This window comes from Syngnathus floridae, chromosome 7, assembly GCF_059516105.1.
Source record: "Syngnathus floridae isolate MCC-2025c chromosome 7, RoL_Sflo_1.0, whole genome shotgun sequence".
Taxonomy (NCBI): Eukaryota; Metazoa; Chordata; class Actinopteri; order Syngnathiformes; family Syngnathidae; genus Syngnathus; species Syngnathus floridae.
This window is the reverse complement of record NC_142419.1, coordinates 17,530,445-17,552,244: the sequence shown is the minus strand read 5'-3', so window position 1 is coordinate 17,552,244 and position 21,800 is coordinate 17,530,445. Positions and strand designations below refer to the sequence as shown.

General features: G+C 44.5%; 4 protein-coding genes across 8 annotated transcripts; 2 read left to right on the top strand and 2 right to left on the bottom strand.

The window, feature by feature from the left end:
• Positions 1 to 254: 254 nt before the first annotated feature.
• Positions 255 to 5,609, bottom strand: rhoub (ras homolog family member Ub). The gene is made up of 3 exons (XM_088381113.1): positions 5,227 to 5,609; positions 3,095 to 3,153; positions 255 to 1,894 (listed from the first exon to the last, which is right to left on the bottom strand). The coding sequence occupies exons 1-3, from the start codon at positions 5,444 to 5,446 to the stop codon at positions 1,439 to 1,441; spliced, it is 735 nt and encodes a 244-aa protein (XP_088237239.1). The 5' UTR covers positions 5,447 to 5,609; the 3' UTR covers positions 255 to 1,438.
• Positions 5,610 to 6,790: 1,181 nt separating this feature from the next.
• On the bottom strand, positions 6,791 to 20,743 carry rtn2a (reticulon 2a). Of its 5 annotated transcripts, none has more exons than XM_088380028.1 (19): positions 20,437 to 20,743; positions 19,665 to 19,769; positions 19,011 to 19,105; positions 18,767 to 18,905; positions 18,334 to 18,448; positions 17,129 to 17,209; positions 14,925 to 15,152; positions 14,621 to 14,810; positions 14,129 to 14,190; positions 13,356 to 13,704; positions 12,797 to 12,850; positions 12,101 to 12,604; positions 11,842 to 12,018; positions 8,722 to 8,929; positions 8,453 to 8,591; positions 7,600 to 7,669; positions 7,471 to 7,517; positions 7,330 to 7,388; positions 6,791 to 7,216 (listed from the first exon to the last, which is right to left on the bottom strand). In XM_088380028.1, the coding sequence occupies exons 10-19, from the start codon at positions 13,384 to 13,386 to the stop codon at positions 7,141 to 7,143; spliced, it is 1,365 nt and encodes a 454-aa protein (XP_088236154.1). In that variant the 5' UTR covers positions 13,387 to 13,704; positions 14,129 to 14,190; positions 14,621 to 14,810; positions 14,925 to 15,152; positions 17,129 to 17,209; positions 18,334 to 18,448; positions 18,767 to 18,905; positions 19,011 to 19,105; positions 19,665 to 19,769; positions 20,437 to 20,743; the 3' UTR covers positions 6,791 to 7,140. The 5 variants fall into 5 exon arrangements, with proteins under 5 accessions (XP_088236154.1, XP_088236153.1, XP_088236152.1 ...); XM_088380027.1 differs by having other exon boundaries at positions 18,797 to 18,905; XM_088380026.1 differs by having other exon boundaries at positions 18,767 to 19,105.
• Positions 14,404 to 17,712, top strand: ppm1na (protein phosphatase, Mg2+/Mn2+ dependent, 1Na (putative)). Its single transcript, XM_088380029.1, has 6 exons — positions 14,404 to 15,162; positions 15,500 to 16,071; positions 16,908 to 17,025; positions 17,088 to 17,202; positions 17,273 to 17,336; positions 17,397 to 17,712. Exons 1-6 carry the CDS (start codon positions 14,757 to 14,759, stop codon positions 17,427 to 17,429), a joined length of 1,308 nt encoding a protein of 435 aa, XP_088236155.1. The 5' UTR covers positions 14,404 to 14,756; the 3' UTR covers positions 17,430 to 17,712.
• On the top strand, positions 18,312 to 21,584 carry LOC148395740 (amino acid transporter heavy chain SLC3A2). The gene is made up of 10 exons (XM_088380022.1): positions 18,312 to 18,467; positions 18,770 to 19,188; positions 19,642 to 19,794; positions 19,905 to 19,993; positions 20,063 to 20,140; positions 20,216 to 20,271; positions 20,453 to 20,648; positions 20,787 to 20,891; positions 20,974 to 21,000; positions 21,059 to 21,584. The coding sequence occupies exons 2-10, from the start codon at positions 18,798 to 18,800 to the stop codon at positions 21,446 to 21,448; spliced, it is 1,485 nt and encodes a 494-aa protein (XP_088236148.1). The 5' UTR covers positions 18,312 to 18,467; positions 18,770 to 18,797; the 3' UTR covers positions 21,449 to 21,584.
• Positions 21,585 to 21,800: the final 216 nt, after the last annotated feature.

Below are 21,800 nucleotides of genomic sequence, written 5' to 3'. Positions count from 1 at the left end.
ATCCATCGTGTTCCACACATGCTATGTTGTAAATTTAAATGAGCCCACAGTTTTGAATGACTGCTAGTCTACAATAATTAAAGTTACAGTAAGCATGATCATTTGGGTGCAATTTTGTCTCTGGTGAACCAGAAACTTATGTAGAAGTACAATTTACTTGATAGTAGTTTAAAATCCTGTAATTTTTTTTGTGTTAATTCAAAACAAGCTAGAAGCTACAATATTATTACGATACACATGAATAGAGAGGTTGCTTTTATATGTTTCACATTTTATTTGGTTCCATTCAAACAGCTGAACAAAATCGCTCTGTTAAGTACCGCTTACATTATGGTGACATTACAAACATCATATTAAGAGGACATATTTATAGACTATGTAACATACATAAAGGAAAATGGCACATTCATGCATCTGCTTTGTTCATGATCAGTCGTATGCCCGGAGGGAACAGATATGAAGAAACAGAATGAATGACAGGCTTCTGAAAAATAAGAAGCAAACATACAGTCAAATTCTAGAAGGAGTCTCTTTGGTGCTCGATAAAGGAGCGGCAATGTCCAAGACGATCGTTGAGGATCGACCTTGGGGCCACGACAACTTTACATATGACAATGACTGATTTTGGCACGCTATGTCGTTCGAGGTAAGCACTCGTTGTGGAGCTGACATTTGAGTTTTAACACCACCGGTCCAAAGGCCAGGTCATTTACTTAAGTCAGTCTGGGAACTTAACATCACCCAACTCGAGTTAGTCATTAAAGGGATGGGGGCACCTTCACCTGCAGTTATACAGTCTCATGCCAATTATGAGGAAGTGTCAATTATAATATAGTAATTTTTTTTGGGCTTGGTTTCAATTCCCCCGTGAATAGTGGGGGTCTACTGTATTTGATTTATTTGCTTAATAGCACTCTGGGGTCAATTCTATAGCTGAGTGCTTGTTTTAATCATTTGATTTGAAAAAGATTCCAAAATATACACATTTTCATGAATCAATAAGTGAAAATAAAGAAAGGTGCAGCAGAACTGAATTTCCAAGCAGTTCATTTTGGTGTTCATTAGTAAAAAAAAAAAAAAGTGAAGGTAGTAAATCAATTAAAGGAGGTTGAACAAATCAGTAGCTTCAAATCATGATTTGTGAAGTTCCAAAAAAATGTGTTGAATCAAGGCAACTGGACTTTTCTCATTTGTTTCCTCAGCGGCAATGATGCTAATGATGCTAGTAGGCTAACAAAATCCATCTCATTTCATCATATTTTGAGTTTGGCGGTAGAAAAGTTGAATTACAGTTTACAGCCCATATAGATGATATAAATTTGAATATACAGGATATGTTCTCAATGTGCAGCGGTGAAAGTTGCATAGTGTGCGATTTGGTTGGACGCTGCTCTCAGTCACGTTTGTCCTTTCGTCCTCAAATCACTGAGTCCGCCTTCTATTGGACGCACACGTACTTCTTCCACCACGACTTGGAAAGCATCTTCATCTTATCGGCCGTGCTGCGAACCTTCCTCTCCCGCCGCAGCCTCCGTTCGCAATTGCGCAACCCGGCGGCGATGGCGGCGTCAAACACTTCCTTGAGGTTCTTCTGCGTGAGCGCCGAGCATTCCACGTAGGTGAGGGCGCCGATCTTCTCGGCCAGCGCGCGGGCGTCCTCCTCGGCCACGGGTCTTTCTTTTCGCCGGGCGAGCTCGATGAGCACCTTGACGTCCTGTCGTAAGTCGCACTGCGTGCCCACGAGGAGGACGGGCGTGAGCGGGCAGCGCCGAGCGATCTCCGGGACCCATTTCTCCCAGACGTTCTGGAAAGACGCCGGGCTGACCACGCTGAAGCACAGAAGCAAGGCGTCGGTGCGGCTGTAGCAGAAGTGACGGAGCTTGTCAAATTCGTCCTAGTGGAGACACACAGTCAGTTGATTGGCAAGTAATTCATATCAAAATCGTTGCAATCACAAAGAAACTAAAAATAAGTTACTCCATTTTATTCATTATATATGTATTTTAATTAATATGTCGATTAATCTGTTATGGAAATTTTACTCAATGTTACTCACTTTTTTAAAGGGGAATTAGCTTTAAAATAATCCTTATAGGTTCAATCCTAATGGACATCAAGACAGCCACCAGAATTGTTCCCACCCATTTGCAACCTTAATGGCTGTCTCTTTTCCAGGGCTGTCCGAATAATCCCGCTTTTCCCAAATCCATCCAGTATCCATGCTAGCGTGTAGCCCACACGATGTCACTCAGTCCGTCGGCATTTCTGGCACGTGGAATTACATAAGTGTCGACTTTAATCTGCTCATATTTGCCCTTACACGCCGACCGGCGCTCGTAGTTGCTGCAGCTCACGACACGTTTCCCAGCTCGGTATTAGGAGAGGCTCAATAAGTGAGCTGGCAATGGCCGGCAGGCTTTATGCATATCAAATGTGCTGCTCCCAGAGCCGGGCGGGTTCATCAGAGTGTGCTTATGAAACAAGGCTCCAACATGACTCCACACTCACTAATCACGCCGTGTTTCACAACCGCAGTTGACACGCTGACTTTGTAAGTTTGAAGACATGGAAGTCTTACTCAATGGTACGGCAAGCTAACGAGGAAGAAATCTTTGCCAACATGACTTGGGTCCAGCAAAATGTTGGTACGCTGCCATCAGAGCGCTTGCTATTGAGTTTTAGATTCTCCTATGCTGCCCATTGATTCATTGAATAATCAATCATTAATATTTCATGAGTATTGTGAGTGACGTGGGTGGCGAGTTGGTTGCTATTGTGTTGAGTTTTTTTCACGTGTAATATATTAATTAAGCTATTCATGTAGTTTCGTTATTATTTATGTTTATTTCTCATTTCATTCCATGCGACTTTTAACATGGAATTCCTTTTGTTTATGAAATGGCCGATGAATCATCCATGAGAACATCATGTGCCAAGAATCACAAATATGTCCTAATGTCAAGTAACCAGTCGGGGCAAATGGCCACCACACCCAGGTTCTTCTTGAAGTGAATCTAGATTATTTTTTTAAACTTTACAAAAGTGCCAACATTAAATTGTAAATGTCGTTTGTCCGCTTGCGTGTCAAACTCACCTGTCCGGCAGTGTCGCACAATTGTAGTCGAACTGGGCTTCCGTCCACCTGAACCACAGCTGGAAAGAAAAAAAAAGAAAAAAGATTGGATTGGGATTCAGACACAAACACACACACACACCAGTGGGACAGTTTGTACTCATTGGCTGTATTTTGACACAATTCCAAGCGTGATGGAAGCAGATTGTGTTTATTCAGTGTGACTCTTCCATCGGGCCTCACTTTTGAAAAGCGCGTGAGTCATCTGTGTTTCGACGACGGGGGTCATTTCGATGCAAAGCAACGGGCACATGGAAACGTTTACAATGGGCCCAAAGGGGTGCGTGTGTGTGTGTGTGTGCGGTCGCTCGTATCCACCTGATCAAAGCCTTGGCTGAAACACGCCGACTTCATCATTGCACTAACAAAGAAGCATATGGAACGACGACCAAGGAATGAAATAGTGTTCGCATAAAATGAGAAGAAGATTTGTCTTGTGTTCCCATCGAATAAATGATACTTATTGGCTAATCTGTTGCAAAGTCCTTATCGTGCCCATCGCGCTCTTCCTCCCGCCACCTGCAAGGTTGCGTAATGCCTCTCAAGTCAACTTTCACACAAAAAAAAAAAACTGGGTCGCTCTCATTCATTCAACGGGGAACCAGATAGAAATGACATCATCCCCGAGCGATGCTAACCCCCCCCCCCCCCGCCGCTTCCCTGCTCACAACGCACACAATCATTCTCTGTCAAGACAATCTGCGCCTGTGAGCCTCTGTGACAGATGTGGAGGGGAGCGCCCACGGGTCAAGGCTGACGACGGCAACAACGGGCCCGCTTGTGCAACCCGAAACCTGACAGCGGGCCACTCAGTGGGTCTTTGTGGTTTCCCTTCCCACACTTTAGTGTTTTTTTTTAATGAGGATTTGTTGAAGCCCCGTCGTGTTTTAAACCTCATTAGCGCAGTGGCCGAAACGGATGGCTGCAGCTATCAAATACTTTTAGAATTGATTATCCAAATAATCAGATTAAAATGAATTTGGCACTATTGAAAAAAATTTGCACATGAGGCATATTTGCACATCTGGGGTCTCCATCCTCATCCATGACGTGTGTACGGCTTTAAAAGGTGGAGCCGAGACTGGTGAGTGACGTGGGTGTCAATAAATGAACATTAAATACAAGTGAGATGAACTTAGTGATTATTTCACTGACCACTGGAGCCACGCTTTGAGAAACTGCACGATGCCATCAGTGATTCTAAAACAATAGAGACTTTATGAAGAAAACTCAGCACGTCTAAAATCACTGATGCAAACATCGCGACTTATCAGAGCAGTCATCAAACAAGTGATGTGAAATACACCGTTTTGCATACTAACATAAATATGTTTTAATCAGTCAAGTTATTTGAATAATTTGCTATTATTTTTGAGAACTTGTTTCGTAGAAAGATAAATGTGTGTTTATACTTTAATGACTAAAGTTACTTAAAAACGTGTCGGCCAGTTGGTTTTATGGTAAAGACATGTTTACTCTGGAAGGCATTCTTTTTATTTGCATCATTTGCTATGGAAATAGTAGCTTCCAAATTCAAACGATATTCAAAAAGCGAAAGCATGGCTGCAGAGTTGACGCTTGCTGAATTTGATTATGACATAACGCACAATGTCAACTTAGTGAAAATCACTTTCATGCATGGGTCAACTCTCATTGGGTTGCTAATGTTTCAGCAAACAAAAGCTTGCAGAGACATGTTCGGAACTGGCAACAAGATCAGGGAGAGGTTAAACACATGAAACCAAACACACGTAAAGGAAAAGAAAACATTACCATGGCTATGGGGCATGGAACAAATTAGGGGAGGTGCTTAATCTCACCGTGTCAGACAGGTAGAAACACATTCATGCAACCAATGCCAAGAACTTTATTCATTCAGTAAATGTCATAAAAAGCACTTTAGGGTTAAAAAATGTTGTCACTGGGGTGGTCGCCTAAATGCAGGGGTGAGCAACATATGGCTGGTGGGCCGTTCAGTGCGCCCCAGTGAGATCACCAAACAAAATAGGCAGATAAAAGTTGTTTGATTACAGATTGATAGATCGATAGATAAATCAATCGATAGATTGTAATTCTTCATTCATTGCGCTTACCGGAAAAATCGTCAAAGGCGGTGGGCACGTATTTGGTGGGGTATCCGTTGGTAGTGTAGCTGACAACCAGGCTGGTCTTTCCCACCGCTCCGTCCCCGAGCAGGACGCACTTGAGTAGCCGCTCGTGAGGCTGCCCCGGCCGGCCACTTTGGACTTTGTGCGGCGGTACCGGTGGAGCCATGGTCGGAGGGTATTCCATGGAGGAGGAATGAGGGGACATTCAGCGAGGTCAGTCGGCGAGCTCCCACATCAAAACCTTGGCGTTCCACGTTTAGAAGAAAAAGAAAAGCGAGTTATTTCGCTGTAAAAAGACGGTCGACTTTCAAGGGAGTTCGATCATTGTCACGTATCCTTCCTTCTCATCCTGCAGACTGCAACCCTGGCTTTTACATACTCGGCTCATTTGCATAACCCCGCCCCCTTCACGTGGTACGAAGCATGTTTTGGACCCCACTGATGCCATCTTTATTTATTTTTGTAAACTGCCAGAAGAGAAGCAATAAAATAACTTTTAGTGCACTTCAAAGTTTGCTTTATGACTTTGCACATGTCAACCTTTTGTGCCAATGTCATTGCATAAAGTTGACACGCGGCCAGGCTTTGTTGAACATCTCAAATGTCCATTTTAATTCGATTTTCAACAGCTAATCTGACCTACTTTAACAGTGGACTTCATATGGAACGTTGACACTAGCACAAGCAGAAAAACACATATTTTGCTTATTAAGTACCGACATTAAAATGCAAAAGCATAGTTTTGTTCATCAGAGACAAGACAGATATTTACAAATAAAAAGCGCATTTAATATTTTAATTGTCTGTCACGTTATTTTATTTGAATATTAGCACATTTATTGGGGAGGTACTTAAACGATCCAATTAAAACGTATTGCACGCTCACATATAATCTGTAATGCGTTCCAAATGTATTCCTATCAAATTTTAAAATGTTTATTCAATTGTCCAGGCGCTTGTTTTTGTAGTTATGAGTCGACCTCGTTTGAACACTGGACTTTTGCCGTCCTCTTGTGGTAAAAAATTAGCAGCACATCATGAACTGAATCCCTCAAAAATCAAGAAATCTTTACTGAATAAAGTTGAAGTAAATAAAAAATATATATCAAATGTTAACTCCACTTTTTGACTATAAATCATGATTTTCACAGGTTAAAAATGAAGTAAATGGACATTACAGAATTCGAAGCCAAGAGACTGTACATGTTGGAGACTATCCCGACCAACTTTATTATTTCTAAAAGTGATTTTCCTAACAAGATAGCTATTGTCATGTCATCACAAAGGCATCGTCCAGGTACAAAAGTCCATTCTTTGTAGGAGAGGGTGCAGGTAACCAAGGGATGGTGTTTGTTTGTGTGAAGAAACGCAAATTATTCCTGAATACATTTGATCCTGTAGTTTGAAAGGCACCTGCGCATACATTTCATAATCCTTTTTTATCACAATGATGCCCCACCAGCTAATTGATGGTCAAACATCCATAATGTGATGAGATGATGATGTGAGGGAATACAAAGGGCAGGAGGAAAAAGAAAAAAGAAAGGTCTGAAAAAAGACAAAAAAGTGACTTTAATTGCTTGAGTGATTTCTTTTTCTCACACGCACGCATACACATGAAACAATCATGAGAACACAAGTCAACATAAAGTTTCAGGAGCCTCATTTGGACGACAGCTTTCAACAGACACTCACTTGGGTATTAAAAAAAAATATTTTTCTTCATACGTCTTGATTAAGAATCAACCCTCGAAAAACCCAATAACTTAGTAAACACCACATCTTCCTTCTGGAACTCAGCAGCTTGGTCGTGTGGAGCTGGGACGGCTTGTAAGACATTGGAGTAACGGGCCCGAAGCTCCTCGTGATCCTGTCATCCATCCATCCATCCATCAGTGTTTATTGGATTTTTTCTTTGGCGTCACCGGGGGGCAGGTTGGGCGGGAGAGCACCGCTGTGAGCCAATCTTCGAAAGCTTCGTGAGAGAAACAAAAATGGATTTGGAATTTGCACAGGAAAAAAAGAATAATCTCTCAAGGTAGCTAGATATATATATCCATCTATGCCACAAGATGGCGCTGTACTCACAAGTCCTTAACATTGTCAATGATTGCTTGGATCTTTCCAATGAAGCCGTCCACTTTCTCCTGAGACGCAAAACGGACACGTAAAAGTCAATTAAGCAATCAAAGGGCAGGACAGCTTTGGTAAGAACGTAAAACGGTTTACCTGATGCCGACGGTAGAAAAGTGGCAAAGAAAAGAGTCCAATCACACCTGTGCAAAGGGAGGGAAATTAGGGCTTTCACTTATAGGCAAACAGGCAGCTTGTTAAATATTTCCAGAAGTGATGTGCTACCGATGATGAGGAGGGTGAGGCCATTGCACAGATCTCCCAGGTATGTAACAAGGTAGAGCAGGACCAGCAACTATGAAGCAAGGGAGAAAATAAAGATAGTTTTCATCATTGGGCCATAAAGTGAAAAAATGCCACATACAAAAGAAGGTAAGTAATGTTGCTGTTGCCGTGGTGACGCACAAACATAAGAAACTATACCGCCGTCACGACAAAACAATCAATATTAGACTTTAAAAGCTGTGTGTTGAGGTAATTTAAGCTGATTTTTATGTTGTCGACTGGACAATTCCGAATGTAAAACGTTACCACTTGTCTTTTCACAGTGTCCTATGAAAATCTAAAAGCGGTTCCAGTGAGATCATCTGCCACGAAAAGAGTTAGCGCTGGCATCAATGGTGTCAGTGTCTCCCATTATACTCCAGTCAGTGTATCCCAATATGGGACACGACGCTCTGGGACAGGGGAGGGACTCCATCTTATCCCGCGCCATCTACGTATCCGCGCCTCCTCCTGCTGCTGCTGTCGCATGTCATGTCACATTCCAGCCAGGTCAGGGTTGACATTGGAAGGTCCTCAGGTTAGGGCTCACTTAGCTCACACTCAGTCAACATGGACTGCTAATGCTCTGCAGCCTTTTCTATGTATAAACGTAGGCTGTTAATAGCCCAAGTGGTCAGTATAAAGTCAGATTTCTTCACTTTAATTTACGGATAAATGTGGAGCGCAATCATTTGGAACGATCTAATATTTTTTTTAATATGACCTACTTAATGATCAGTACAGAAAACGATTAAATGATGGGGAGGAAGGTTTTGGAAGGCCGAGCACTCAAGAGACAGTCGCCCTTTCTCACCTTGAGGGATTCAAAGAGGCTGCTGACGAAGAAGAGTCTTTTCAAACTGTCCACAGCTTGCAGAGTCATGACGATGACTTTCTGCATGTACAACTGAGCCTGCTCTCCACTCAAACTGATGTCCATCTCCAAGTATGACCTAACACACACATTGAAAAAATAACGGATATTAGAAACTGACATCAAAAATAGCCCAATTATGGGTCAAAAAGAGACTGACCCAACTTTTTGGTACTGTCCAGCTTTAACACTGAAAGAAAAGCACTTACTTGAAAGGGTGTTCTCCGTCGCCCCATTTGAGGGCATGGAGGATATTGTAGTAGATGCGCACTGACATGGTGACGCAGACGACGGCGAGAGACACCGTGGAGAGCACAGTGATGATGCTGAGCTGGAACAGGCACAGGAGACCCACCACCAGGCCCGTCAGGATTATTCCCGTTCGCTCCGTGTCCTTCCAGTAGACCAGGTCCATGACTGGAAGATACAGAGATGGAAGGAAAATGAGAAAATACAATGCCAAGAAAATTAATTGTGCGGTTGTAAAGTATCATTTTTACATGGAGTTAATTGCAGCGGTTTGTTAAAAGTATGCAAGCTCCCTCTAGTGGTACATGAAAGAATAGCTGGCGAGTTGTATGTCAATTAAGTCACATTTGCATTTCATTTTAAAATATTTTTTATTTAATGATCTTATCAATAATGATTATTTTTTATTATTATTACTACTATCTACCTACATAAAGTGCTGTCTCACTGTATTTTAAATTTTGAGCATGGTGGAATATCAATCTGTTCCAAGATGGGCAAGGAGGCTAGAGTAACGGTCGGGGTCGGGGGTTGACCTGAGGAAGAAGAATGCTTTCCAGCCTCCAACATGAGATGCCAGAGCGGCGAAGAGGACACATACGGATCCAGCCCGGGCTAAATTTAGCCCTCAGATGACAGAGCGAAGCAAGCGGTCGAGGGGAATTTAAATGCTGCCTTTCACGGCACCTGCTGCCAGGCATCAGCAGCGTTTTTTTTTTTACACCCGCTTGGTTTCCCCTCGCTTCGTCACCCGGCAACAGCTGCCCTGGAGACTGAACAGTCGCGGTTGTAATAGAATTATGAAACACACCTAGTGATTTTGTTTGGAGTTTTTCTTCAGGAAGTTTGGATCATGGCAGTGTTTTTACTATTTTGCTTCACTAAGCGAACGACACAAAAAGGAGGGAAATATATTTGTAACAATGTAAATGAATTTTATAATGTATTTTTTTATTTTGATGGAGCCATTAAAACGAATCATCGTTTTATGCAGCTAATGTACATACTAGGGTGCGATTCATTCATACAAAATCATTTTTCAGTCCATAAATTCATCATTTCAGTCTATTCATCTGTTATTTTGACATATTATTAACCAATTTGGTGAAGATAGTTTTGGAAAGAAAAAATTCGATTCACTCTTGAATGCTCACTCTGACTCACTCTAGGCTAGGCAATTGGGCAGCTTTACGTCACCTCAAGATTGAAAGTCTGGATGTTTGTTTTACACAATGATGAGTAAAAATAGACAAAATTAGTTTTTTTTGTAATAAAAATAAATAAATAAATAATTGGACCACTTGGTTGCAGAAGGAACTGGTCAGCCACAAAGATAACTACATGCAGTCATTCCTTCTCTTAAACTGCTTAGTAAGCTCTTTTGGTAAATGTATATAAGAATTTATCACTTGTGGTTTCAAGCCTTTTGAGCAAGAGTTTGGCAAAACAATGTATAACATAGTCAGCTTGGATGAATATGCTAGAAAGAAAGCTGTCAGTGTTGTGCTACTATTTGAACGCACTCTTTCTGCACTCAGTCCATCAGCAGTGAGGATTATAAAAAAAAAATATAGACCACTTTGTATCAAAACAAACATCACTGTTGCTCTGCTGGCATCTTTTTTTTTTTTTACAATGCAGCAATGTTCGAAGGGCTCGAGTACACCTCAGGTTCCACTGTCCTCTCATTGTGATTCAACCTGCTGCCATGACAACCTGTCAACTAGCATACAAGACTGCTAAAGTGTGCAAATTCATGACATCATTCCCTCTTTCTTGACTTATTTTAAGGCTGATCAGCTTTAAACATTTAGAAACCTCTCTGAGCAGGAATATTGAGCAAAGGAAACTGATGGTAGGCTGCAGACACACTACCACAATTACATGACCGCTAATGTGTCAAATTAAGAGGAATGTGGGAGAATAGTGTAAAGTGCATCGCCATTTCCAAACATGTCGAGGAAGCAGCTGTCTTCCGGATCACGCAATTCTTCGCACGTTCATATCTACACGATCAAACTGGACTATGCTAAGCAGTGCACCCCAGCTAAAAGAAACTGGGGTCCCCCCCCATTGCTACTTCTGCATGAACCACATCGCAAAAAAACAACAACACATCATCCAGATACAGTTGGTTGACATCTTTTTTCCATTTTCAGCCAAGTTTACTCACCTTTGTTGGCCATTTTGGCTGCCTTGCCACCCTCTCTATCCCGGCGTGCTCCCCACGACCCCCCTGAGCTGTTTTTGGCCAGGCCCTGCTCGCTCAGCAGCCCCCAGCTCAGACAGACCAAAATAATCTCTCCTGCCGCACCGCCCACTCCCACTACTGCAATGAAATGTTTTTTTTTTTCACTCGGAAAGACTTCAGTCACGACTAGTAAGTGGTCAAACACAAAACCTCTACTTCAAATCTATACTCAAGCATTAAAAATAATAACGGCTGCATAAATATTTTTGCTATGTCAGCTATTGGAGAATTATTGGAGGGGGGTTTAAAAATTGCGGGTTTTGTGCAAGTCGTTGGAAATACAATAAATGGTCAATTTAGCTAATTCTATTCTTGGCAATATTAAACCTATTATTGGTGCGATGCGAAGTGTCAGAAACATGAAGCGCCACTAGATTAAGTTGGGCTATTTATTTGGGACACCTTAAACTCTGTCAGCAGCTTTACTGCACATTCATCAAAAGTTTCAACGCAAGCCTCCACACAAAAACACACACACACACACACCGCTAAAATAAGCCAAGGTCTGTTTTGCGTGACAGTCCACTTAAAATGCCACCGAGCAGGAAGAAAGGAGCAACTCCACATAGCAACAAGCTAACATAAAGGTGAAAATAAGAACGGCAAATCTACTAATGAAGTGATGCACTCCGAGGTGACGATGCGATGAAGCTGTCGCCCCGTGTCGGAAGTACATTCCACACAATTAGCTGATCATTCCTGAATCCCGGAGAGATGGTTGCCGTGGTGACGGGACTTTTCAAGGGTGAGCATCTATCTTAGCTTGCTCAATGTGAAATCTGATCTGATTTCTCTCTTGCTCAAGCAGTGACAAAAGAAGGACGTGTACCTGTTATGTGTGGCCACACTGTGGCGCTGTCTGAGGGCTTAAGGGCTGAGTCCCAACACGGGTTCAGCGGATTTTCCTGAGTATCTGGAGCGATGGCATCCGGGGAGATGGATTTGGGCTCAGTCGGTTGCAGGGGCTCCGCTGGAACGACGGGTGACTCAGGCTCGGGGCTCGGTGCTGGGAAAAAGGGATGACATCACACATCACGTCACTACACGACCATCATTTATTTATTTTGATGTTGTGGAATCGATCGTACCTGGAAGTATTGGTGGTTGCGTTTGGGTCAAAGCGCTCTCCTCACTTAGGATCCCCGCGTCGCCCTCCTGAGTCTCTACGTCCACAGATTGGGGCGAGGGCTGCATTGTGACGGTCTCATTTTGCCGCCTCCTCCTTCTTGGGCTGGTGGTCCTCACGTCCACGCCGCCTTCTTGCTCATCCGCCCGACTCGTTAAGCCATGAGGGTCCCAGTCGCCGTCGGGGGAGTCCTGCGGGGTCTCCGGGGTGTCCGTACGCACCAGGGAGGTGCGGCTTCCCCGCGAGCCGCCTCGCCGTCTCTCCCGGTGGGTACGTGAGCCCCCAGCGGATTCGGCGTCGGCGATGGCGATGTAGGAGAAGGTCAGCTCGAGGGAGTTCTGACGCGGGGTGCCCCAGACTGACGGCGAGGAGGCCAGCGTGTCGTCGTCATCGTACCCGACCTCTTCATCCTCGGACCAGTCCCTCGCCGTTTGCAGCTCGTACAGCTCCGACTCCTCGTTACCACCTGGAGTCATTTTATTTTTATTTTTTAAAAACACTATATTACACTCGTGCTAAAAGAGAGCTGAAAGCATCTTTTTGACATCAAAAAAAGGAAGCATGCCATCACTTGTGGATCTTCAATGAAAGTAATTTGAGGCGCGTGATGTGCATGATTTTTTTTTTCCCCAACTACTCAAGAGTGTAGCTTTCATACCGTCGGTGCATGGGGGCGTCGAATCTGGAGTGGAGGCCACTGAGCCATATTCCTCTGCAAAACAACAAAAGGTTTATTTATTTATTTATTGAATTTTTTTTAAATATGGTTCCTCTGAACACTGTCGCTTTAACTTTTAGGCTCAAATCTGGCCCAAGTCATTATCAAAAGCACAATTGATAAATAGTACAGCCATTGCTTCGGGTATGTTTTTTAAACGAAAGCAGTGGTCCGTGGCCACCAGTGCAAATTTCATCAATAAATCAACACACTTGCTTTTGCTCCGAATATAATATCAATTTCAAAACTGAACAATTCAATCATAATAAAGCAATTTAACAGTCTTTTTTTTTTTTACAATCTCCCCTGCATTCAAGTATAACTAAGTAAGCAAAACCATCAAGCAGTGGTACTGCCCCCCCCCCTCCCCATGTGTTTATCAACGACAAGGATGAAACCACGATATCGCTCGCCATAGAAAGATGCTGCGCTCCGGCCATGAGAAACCCGGCTATGCTCTCGCGTCAGCTGTAAAGCGAGGGAAGAAGAGCAGACTCACGGCAGTGGGAGAATCCTAAGACCTGGCCCATACTCCATCAAGACATCGCTGAGCCCTCCCAGGCTGGAAGACACCCCCGCCCCCCCCTTCCACTCCCATGTAATGCCAGGGAATCTTGTGGAAAAACCCTCTGGTCCTTCTCTCGGTGGTCCTTGGTGATGTGCGTGAGCAGCTTCCTGCCTCAGACACTCAGCCGCCCCGCCCTGGCTCACAACAGCATCCCCCCCTCCCTCCTCCTCCTCCTGCCTGCTCTCACATCAGCGCCGCGGCTGCAGCTAGCAGCACAGTAAACGCATGAGCAGAATGGCTCTGGTCTGGAGGTCTGGTCACGGAGGAGTCATGTGAGCATCTAATGGGGGGAGAGAGGAAATGTCAATAATAAATGAGATGAGAGCATATGGACCATAGTATGTTGTTTTTGTCTTATACAAGGGGGGGGGGGGCGCATAGCAAAAATCCATGTAGCGTGTTAATTTATATTAATACATTAGAAATGTAATAGTTTACACAAGCACGAATAGGTGACTTGAGATGTTCTACAGACACACCACTAGGGGGGAGTATTTAGCTGGAGCTTGTGCAGCTCATGAAGTAGTCGATTTTTAAATTCCTTTGCAATTTGCTCAAAGTAAACATCAGTGTTGAGTCACAAAGCTCTTAGTGCATTAAAGTCATGACTGTCAAATGCAGCCATGATGTCACAAATCTTAATTATGAAAACGCTCAAACTTGTCACACTGCCAATAAGTAGCCAACACTGATTAAAGGTTTACTTCTGTTTATAGATGCGTAGAATCAAATCCATTAGGTGTTTCTCCAAGTGCACCAAGTCTTGCTTTCAAAAAGAACTTAAAAAAATGTTAGTCACATTCACTCATATTACATCATATTTAATGTCATGTCAGCGTGTAAAATACATTGTCAGCCTTAATGCGCTTTGTCTAAATAGCAAAATAGAAAATAAAAGTCAAAGCTACAGCCATTATACGATTCATTCAAAAGGGCACGTGTGCAGGCATGTCGTCTATGAGATTAATCCAACAGTGTTCTTCTGCAAATGGAGGAAGGGAGGGAGGGAGGTGGAAAGGTAGCAGGATAAAGGCGCTGAAATAGACAAGCCAATAGAAACCAGAGGCTAAGAAGGGAGGAAGAAAGAATACACAGACCTAAAAGAGTTCAGAGTGACACAACACAAACCGTCGGGGAAGGATGCAAAAGCCTGCGTGACGTTTCATTGACGCTATATATATATTTTTTTTACTTACATTTGGGATCACCTGTACGTCAGTTGCCCTGGACCTGCTGAGGAAGACTCAAGGCCGGCGGAGGGTCACCAGGGGGAGGCGACATCGCACGGCGGCCAGGTCGAGCAAGAAGCTCGAGCGGCGTCTCCGAGGCGTGATGAGGACGGCACGCAGGGCAAGCAACGTGGAGGTGCCTTCCTTCCTCCGCCAGCTGGTCAAAGAAACGGAGAAAATGGTGGCCTTCTTTTTCAAAGGCGGCTCAAGAGAAAAGGGCCCCGAGGAGCAGGACAACTTTGACGAAGACGACGACATGCCCAGCCCGTACCTGGATCGGCCCGTTTTGGAGAAGCACGTGTCCGAGGGGGGGTCTCAGTCCGGGGTGAACTACGCGGTGGCGAGCATGCAAGGCTGGAGGGCTCAAATGGAGGATGCGCACACTTGTATGCCTCATATGAGAGGGGAGCTGAGCGAGTGGGCCTACTTCGCCGTGTTCGACGGCCATGCGGGGAGCACCGTGGCCCAGTACTGCTCCAGGAACCTGCTGGACCACATCCTAGCCACAGGTACAGGAACAGAAAAAGAAATCATTAGAATTATTCAACATCTATATTTAACATATTTAAGTCAGTATTTTGAATTATGGGCATATTCTAAAGGAGTAGTGACATATTTATGGTGAGTGTGTCTTGGCCACCAGGGGGCAGTACAATACAGTCATGAAAAAGACTACTTTAAGTGACTGGATAAAGAGCAGCAATAGTTAATTTTTGCAGAGGATAAAGAATATATCAAAGTCAAAGTCTTTGCCTGTGAGTGTTGTATTATTATCAGTGTGTTTAAAAATATAAAGTGCTCAAACACCTCGCAACGATGTCAAAATGCCCTTTTTTTTTTACACAGGTGGGGTCAAAGTAAGCGAAGACCCAGAGCAGGTCAAAGAGGGCGTCCGCGAGGGATTCCTCGAAATCGACCGCCACATGCATAAACTGGCCCGGGAGGGCAATTGGGACCGGAGCGGCACCACGGCGGCGGCCGTGATGATCTCACCGCAATACGTGTATTTCATCAACTGCGGGGATTCACGCACGCTCCTCTGTAAGGACGGCCAGCTGGTCTTCTACACGGAGGACCACAAGCCCTTCAACCCCAGGGAGAAGGAGCGCATCCAGAACGCCGGCGGCTCGGTCACGCTGCAGCGCATCAACGGCTCGCTGGCCGTATCCAGAGCGCTAGGTGATTTCGATTTCAAGGAGGTGGACTGGAGGCCGCAAACGGAGCAGCTGGTGTCGCCCGAGCCCGAAGTGTACGAGGTGGAGCGGGCGGACCGGGATGAGTTCATCGTGCTGGCGTGCGACGGCGTTTGGGACGCCATCGGCAACGAGGAACTTTGCGCCTTTGTGCGTAATCGCCTGCAAGTGTGCGACGACCTGCGAGAGATTTGCACGCAAGTCATCGACCTCTGTCTCTACAAGGTGAGATGACATGTCATTAGGTTAATTGGGGCGTGGGAACAAAACAGCGCTCAGGGTCCGTTCCACTGCAAACTACAAGCGCAATCAAACAAAATTGTTAAATCTATATATCTGTGCAACATGACCACACTAGGGGAGCTAGATGGGGGGCTGCGGGGGCACTGGAACCCCCTCCCCCTCAGGTGCCAGACTTGGGTATTTTTTTTCCCAAATTTCCACCTGTCACAAATCATCTTTATCGGCATTTTTTGAGGAATTTTTGGAGCTTGTAAAAGCCTTTTTTGTTTGTTTTTTTTCCCCTTTGAGAAATGGTTATTTACACCAGGTGCTTTTATGAATGGAGAGCTTTACATTGAAGGAAGGTCCAAAGCGGCTATACACTGACGTCGTTTGTAAGTAGATTTGTCCCGTCAATTTGACACTATAAATAGGCGTGTGCTGTATTAAGGTACGCTGGGAGATTGGACGACACATGTCTGGGATTAACACTGAATGTGAGTTTGGGTACCTGCTCAGTGGCATTATCCCACCCTTACGTGGATTCCTATTTATTACACCTGAAATCCTTTAAGTCCAACAGCACTCAGTTATGAGCCTCGATGACATCATTAATGATGTACCATTCCCATTTTTAATGCATAAATAATTGTCTGACAAAGCCATTTTGCTTTGTTGACTTCTTCAGAATTATTATCTTTATGTTACTAAATCCATAAAACAGAGAAGATACACTTTTTTTTAAAAGAAATTTGTGGTGGGAGAGCAAACTTGATCCATATTCTATGGGTTTTGTTTTCTGTATCAATTAATCAACAGTAATCTGCCGCCCTCTGCAGGGCAGCTTGGATAACATCAGCATCATCATAGTGTGCCTCCCGGGCGCCCCCCAGGTGTCACAAGAGGCACTGCAGCAGGAGGCGGCGCTAGAGCAACACATTGACCTGAAAGTAGAAGGTGCTCCCCTCATATTCCAAAAACAACTATTGAGTTTTTTTCTAATCTATTTTCACTTCCAGAAATCATCAAGATGATGCGCTCCAAAGATGAGGATCCTGACCTTTTGTATGTGATCAAGTTCCTGGCTGAGGAGGAGATACCGGGACTTCCACCAGGGGGCGGCATCACCAGCAAGTAAGCACTGAAACACGCACCAAAGGATGAAAAGTGAGGATTCAATTTGTTTTCATTTGTCTCCATACAGGCGTGATTGCATCATCTCTTCGTATCAGAAACACATTGAAGCTCTCAGAGCTCACGAGCCAATGGTAAGATATATTGCGTTGTTGTTTTTTTAATATACAATCAATATTATCTATCCCTTTTAGGACATTGGCGGATCAGAGGAGGACTCCAACTAAAAGCATCGCCATGGAAACACTTTCATCAACATCCTTAGCCAAGCACATCAACATTTCACATTTATGTATGCCAATTTCCAGACCAAACTGAACATTTAAGGTTATTAACAATCAATGGATATCATATGCTAGAAAGCTTCTGTATCAAAGCATTATCATCTTTTTAAAGGCTAAATTTTGGATACAGCACTTATATTTGATGTCACTAGATTGTGTACCTAATGAAGTGGCCCATTTCGACATTGTACTCACTGTACACATGACAATAAATGTGCTCTCCGCATGTGCCGCGTGTTCTCGTGATGACATACTTTAAAGAAGTTGACACGATACTGTCAGGGTTCAAAAGGTGACCAGGAAGCCACAACAGCATAATAGAATGCACGAGCAAATTTGGAGGGATGCACGAGCAAATTTGGAGGGACGGGGGGGAGAGATACACAGAATTAGCACAAATGTTTTACTAAATGACTGACAGGAACTTTGGAAGAACATGTGAAGGGTCACACTACATCTTCTGTAACTTTTTGTGGAAGAAAAATACTAATCAATGCCAGCCCAAAGGGGATTTGTAATTGTGTTAATGTGCCACAAGATGGCGGTAAAGCACTGAGGATCATAAAGCATCAACATGATCATGTTGCATACAAGAATTTATTCAAAACTACCATCACGCTAGCTTAAATAGCAATGCTAGCCCGAACTGACGTCACATCACGGATAGTGGGAAAATATCCGCACTTGTATTTCAATTCAATAAGAATTCCGACAACTCAGATCATAAAACCTCTGTCATGGTCCAAAGACTTCTGTGTCTGACAGACCTATAGTAGAAAGCACACGCCAAGATCTTTGTCATGTGTCTTCAGAATGTGTTGTAAGGGTGCGTGGTGGGGATCGGCACCTGTGTATTAAGTGACTCAGCAGAGACTTGATTGGACAGAAGTTGCTTCTCATCTCACTCCACAAAAGTCAGGACGGCGCGACTCCAAGCAGACAAAAGTTCTTCGACAACACGACTGAAAGCAAAGAAAAAAGGTGAGTGGTGATTGTTATTCAAATGAAAACATCAAATGGATTTCAGATTGGGAAGATGGTGGAGGAACTGTGAGGGCTTCAAAAACAAGATGTCAAAGTTGGACTGAATAATTCAGAGATTTGCGAGTGAGGTGCAGTGGATGAATGGATTTTATTTTATGTGCTCATCTGGCCTTTAATCAAGTATACTAAATTGTTGCTGTTCAGCATGAAAGTTGATCAAATGACATCATCTGAATCGAGTCTCGAACAGCTGTTTGCGACAGGGAACCTTAGTAACGAGGGATCGAACTTCTCACCAGGAAGTTCGGTCCACGAGTGTCCCTCACCATGCCTCTGAACCTCGGAGACACCGGCTACGGCAGCGTGGCTGGCCCGGGCCTCTCGTCCAGCGGGGCCGCCGGCTCCGCGGAGACGGCCGCCCTCCTCGTCCCGGAGCTCGAGGAGGACGAGGGAGAGCGTGAGCAAGAGTGGCGACCCATGAGCAAAGAGGAGCTGGAGGAGATTGCGGGCGGGCCTGGCTGGAGGAGGCTCCGTTGCTACCTGGTGGTCCTCTTCTGGCTGGCGTGGCTGGCCATGCTTGCGATCGCCGTGGCCATCATCTTCACCAGTCCACGACCTGTGGCGACGCCGCTAACCTGGTGGCAGAAGTCGGTCTTTTTTCAACTGCAGCCTGACCTCTTCACCGGGACGCCGACTGGAAGCTCAGATGGCGTCGACGGTGAGTTAATTCAGCTAAACTGTTAATAATTGTTTTTTTTTTTTGGTCGTCCGAACGAGTTGGCAAAACAGGTACAAAAAACGTTAGCATGCAACGCGCCCTGTGATTGGCTGGCTACCAGTCAGGTGAGCTGCCGTGGGAACACCCGACAGAAGATAATCGATACCGAATCGAAAACCGCACTGACTGCAGACAGTTTCCTGTTGACTGCCCCAAAAAAATAAAAAATAGCACACTTAACCACATTAGGTGCTCACAAAGGCCTCCCGTGCAAAGAGAACAAATGTTAAATGTGTCATCAGCATTCAACCACAATAACAAACACGCTTTGTCAAAGGATTAGGCTACCCAATTGTATGCTGGTTAGGGCATAGGACAGATAATTAACTATATAAACATGATTTAAAAAGCAAACTCTAACCCCAAATGTCACCTTTTTTTTTTAAAATAAAGCATTATGTGATCAACTTTCCTACCTGAAGTCTTTGGGCATCAGCGCCCTCATCCTGAGGGGCTTGTTTGACCCGTCAAACGCAACTGACAGCGGAGAGCGCTCGGGAACCCTGACGCAGGTCCAACATCTGCTGGGCGAGAGCGACCAAGCTGGTGAGTGAGAAGGGCTGAACAATATAATTTTTCTAATAATTGGGATTTAATCAGCTATTATTTTTCTTCTTTCAATGCATGTATAAATATACTTATGTCTCGACTGGCAGGCCTCAAAGTGGTTCTGGACGTGTGCGATGTGCAGCTTTTTGGGGCTGGTGAAGGCCCCGAGACTCAAGACGGCTGGGACGCCACTCAGGTCTGACACACTAACATCACACAATTTAGCAATATTGCTTTTGCTGAAACGTGTATAATATTCTCACAGAATGCTCTTCGCTTCTGGTTGGGTCAAGGCGTGGCGGGATTTGTAATATGTGACACGGATGGAGCTTATAGTGAAAAGGTAAATATGTCAGCTGTAGAGCTTTTTAAAAAAAGACATTTTAAATGTTTTTTTAAAACTATATTTGTATCGCAGTCTCTGCTGCGGTGGAGAGGAGTGTTGGAGGAGTTCAGTAAAGAAGATGAAGAAAGGTATTGTCAATTGTTGAGTGGTGGAACTATTTCTGTTTCTACATTATAGTGGCGCCGTAATCGATGACTTTAATTGGCTAACAACTCATTCAAATCATCTTTCACCATTAAAATGCTATTTGTTAGCTTATCAATGCATTGTGTGTTAGCATTAAGCTAGCAGACCTCTTTTTTTGTTCAGGATTGTTGTGGTCAAGCAGATGCAAGAGCGCCTTCCCCCACTGAGGGTCTCGAGCCAGCAGGTCAACGGCACCTTGGTGGACGTGGTCTTGAGGTCCGTGCTGCCCGCTTCGCCTCGCCCGCTGTCGGCCGGCCAGGTGGCCCAAGCCATCGAGACTCACCTGCAGGCGCCTGAAGATACGTGGCTGGGCTGGATGGTAAAAACTGCTAACGAGTTGTCAATTTAAAGCAGCTTTTTCATAAAATAGCACGAGCTAAAATTTGATTTCACGCTCGTAAATAAATACCAAGACATCATGGCCTGAAGGTCTAAAGGACACCTTGTCTCTTGTTAGGTTGGTGAAGAAGGACCTCATGATTTAAGGAAACTGCTGCTGGTGTTGTTAATGACGCTCCCAGGGACACCTGTGGTCCAATATGACCAGTTGTACCCCGCACAGGTTCCCCGCAAGTTTCTCATTTGAAATGATCTGTAAAGTTCAAAATTCAACTCTCATACAAATTTGTGATGGCTTGTTACAGGGAGGAAATGGCAGCGAATCTTCTCAAGTAAGTCATAACGTCATGTGTATTTTCAAAAAGGTACTATCGTCATCTTCTTCTTTAGGATAAGTTCAAGTCAAGGCATTCCACAGTGACCCTCTTCAGCTCCCTGAGTCACAACAGAGCACGTGAAGAAGCGCTGGTTTTCGGCAGCTTCACCTTCCTCCCCTTCAACACCTCCTTCTCCAACGCCACCCTGTCCTCTGCCACCTCCTCACCTCCCCTCTTAGCCTTCCTTCGTTCGTGGGGCTGCGTCCACTTCCTGGTCCTGCTCAACGCCGGGTCCGAGCCCCACAGCTTGGATCCCGCCTGGGCGCCCCACCTGCCCCAGGCCGGCGTCTTTGTGGCCGGGACGGCGGGAGACCGCCTGGGGGCCGTCAGCCTCGACACGCTGGTGCTGCGGCCCCGTGAAGCTGTGGTCGTCAAACTGTTTGAACCTGGAAGCTACTCGTAAAATACACAACAGTTTTTAAAAATTGCTACAGTCAACATGATGGGTGTAAAATAACCACTGACAAACGTTATACTGAGAACCGCTAGGTGGCGGTATTGAACAATAAAACAGTGGTCCTCAAACTTTTGGACATCAAGTACCGCCTGATTTTCACTGGTTTGACCATTTACATAATTTCGTTCCCACATTTATGAAAGAGAAGCATAACACGTTTGAGGAACGTCCGTCGAAACTATCACATTTGAAAAACAGAAATTTAAATGTTGAGCCACAGCAAAAGAGAAATGGATTGGATTTATAAAAGACATTTCTGAGAATACTTTTGACACAACAGCACCTCTACATACAAATG

Bases quoted from the DNA above. Each gene is read 5' to 3' on its own strand.
- LOC148395740 (XM_088380022.1), top strand. From the start codon at position 18,798: ATGCCTCTGAACCTCGGAGACACCGGCTACGGCAGCGTGGCTGGCCCG. The intron at 19,795-19,904 runs GTGAGTGAGAAG...CTCGACTGGCAG, and splicing joins GGGCGAGAGCGACCAAGCTG to GCCTCAAAGTGGTTCTGGAC. The intron at 21,001-21,058 runs GTAAGTCATAAC...CTTCTTCTTTAG, and splicing joins ATGGCAGCGAATCTTCTCAA to GATAAGTTCAAGTCAAGGCA.
- rhoub (XM_088381113.1), bottom strand. From the start codon at position 5,446: ATGTCCCCTCATTCCTCCTCCATGGAATACCCTCCGACCATGGCTCCA. The intron at 3,154-5,226 runs GTAAGCGCAATG...TTTTCTTTCCAG, and splicing joins CGCCTTTGACGATTTTTCCG to CTGTGGTTCAGGTGGACGGA. The intron at 1,895-3,094 runs GTGAGTTTGACA...TGTCTCCACTAG, and splicing joins TGTGCGACACTGCCGGACAG to GACGAATTTGACAAGCTCCG.
- rtn2a (XM_088380026.1), bottom strand. From the start codon at position 13,386: ATGGGCCAGGTCTTAGGATTCTCCCACTGCC. The intron at 12,019-12,100 runs GTACGATCGATT...CCTTTTTCCCAG, and splicing joins GCAACCACCAATACTTCCAG to CACCGAGCCCCGAGCCTGAG. The intron at 7,670-8,452 runs GTGAGAAAGGGC...CTTGCTTCATAG, and splicing joins GCCTCTTTGAATCCCTCAAG to TTGCTGGTCCTGCTCTACCT.
- ppm1na (XM_088380029.1), top strand. From the start codon at position 14,757: ATGAGGACGGCACGCAGGGCAAGCAACGTGGAGGTGCCTTCCTTCCTC. The intron at 16,072-16,907 runs GTGAGATGACAT...CGCCCTCTGCAG, and splicing joins TCGACCTCTGTCTCTACAAG to GGCAGCTTGGATAACATCAG. The intron at 17,203-17,272 runs GTAAGCACTGAA...GTCTCCATACAG, and splicing joins GGGGGCGGCATCACCAGCAA to GCGTGATTGCATCATCTCTT.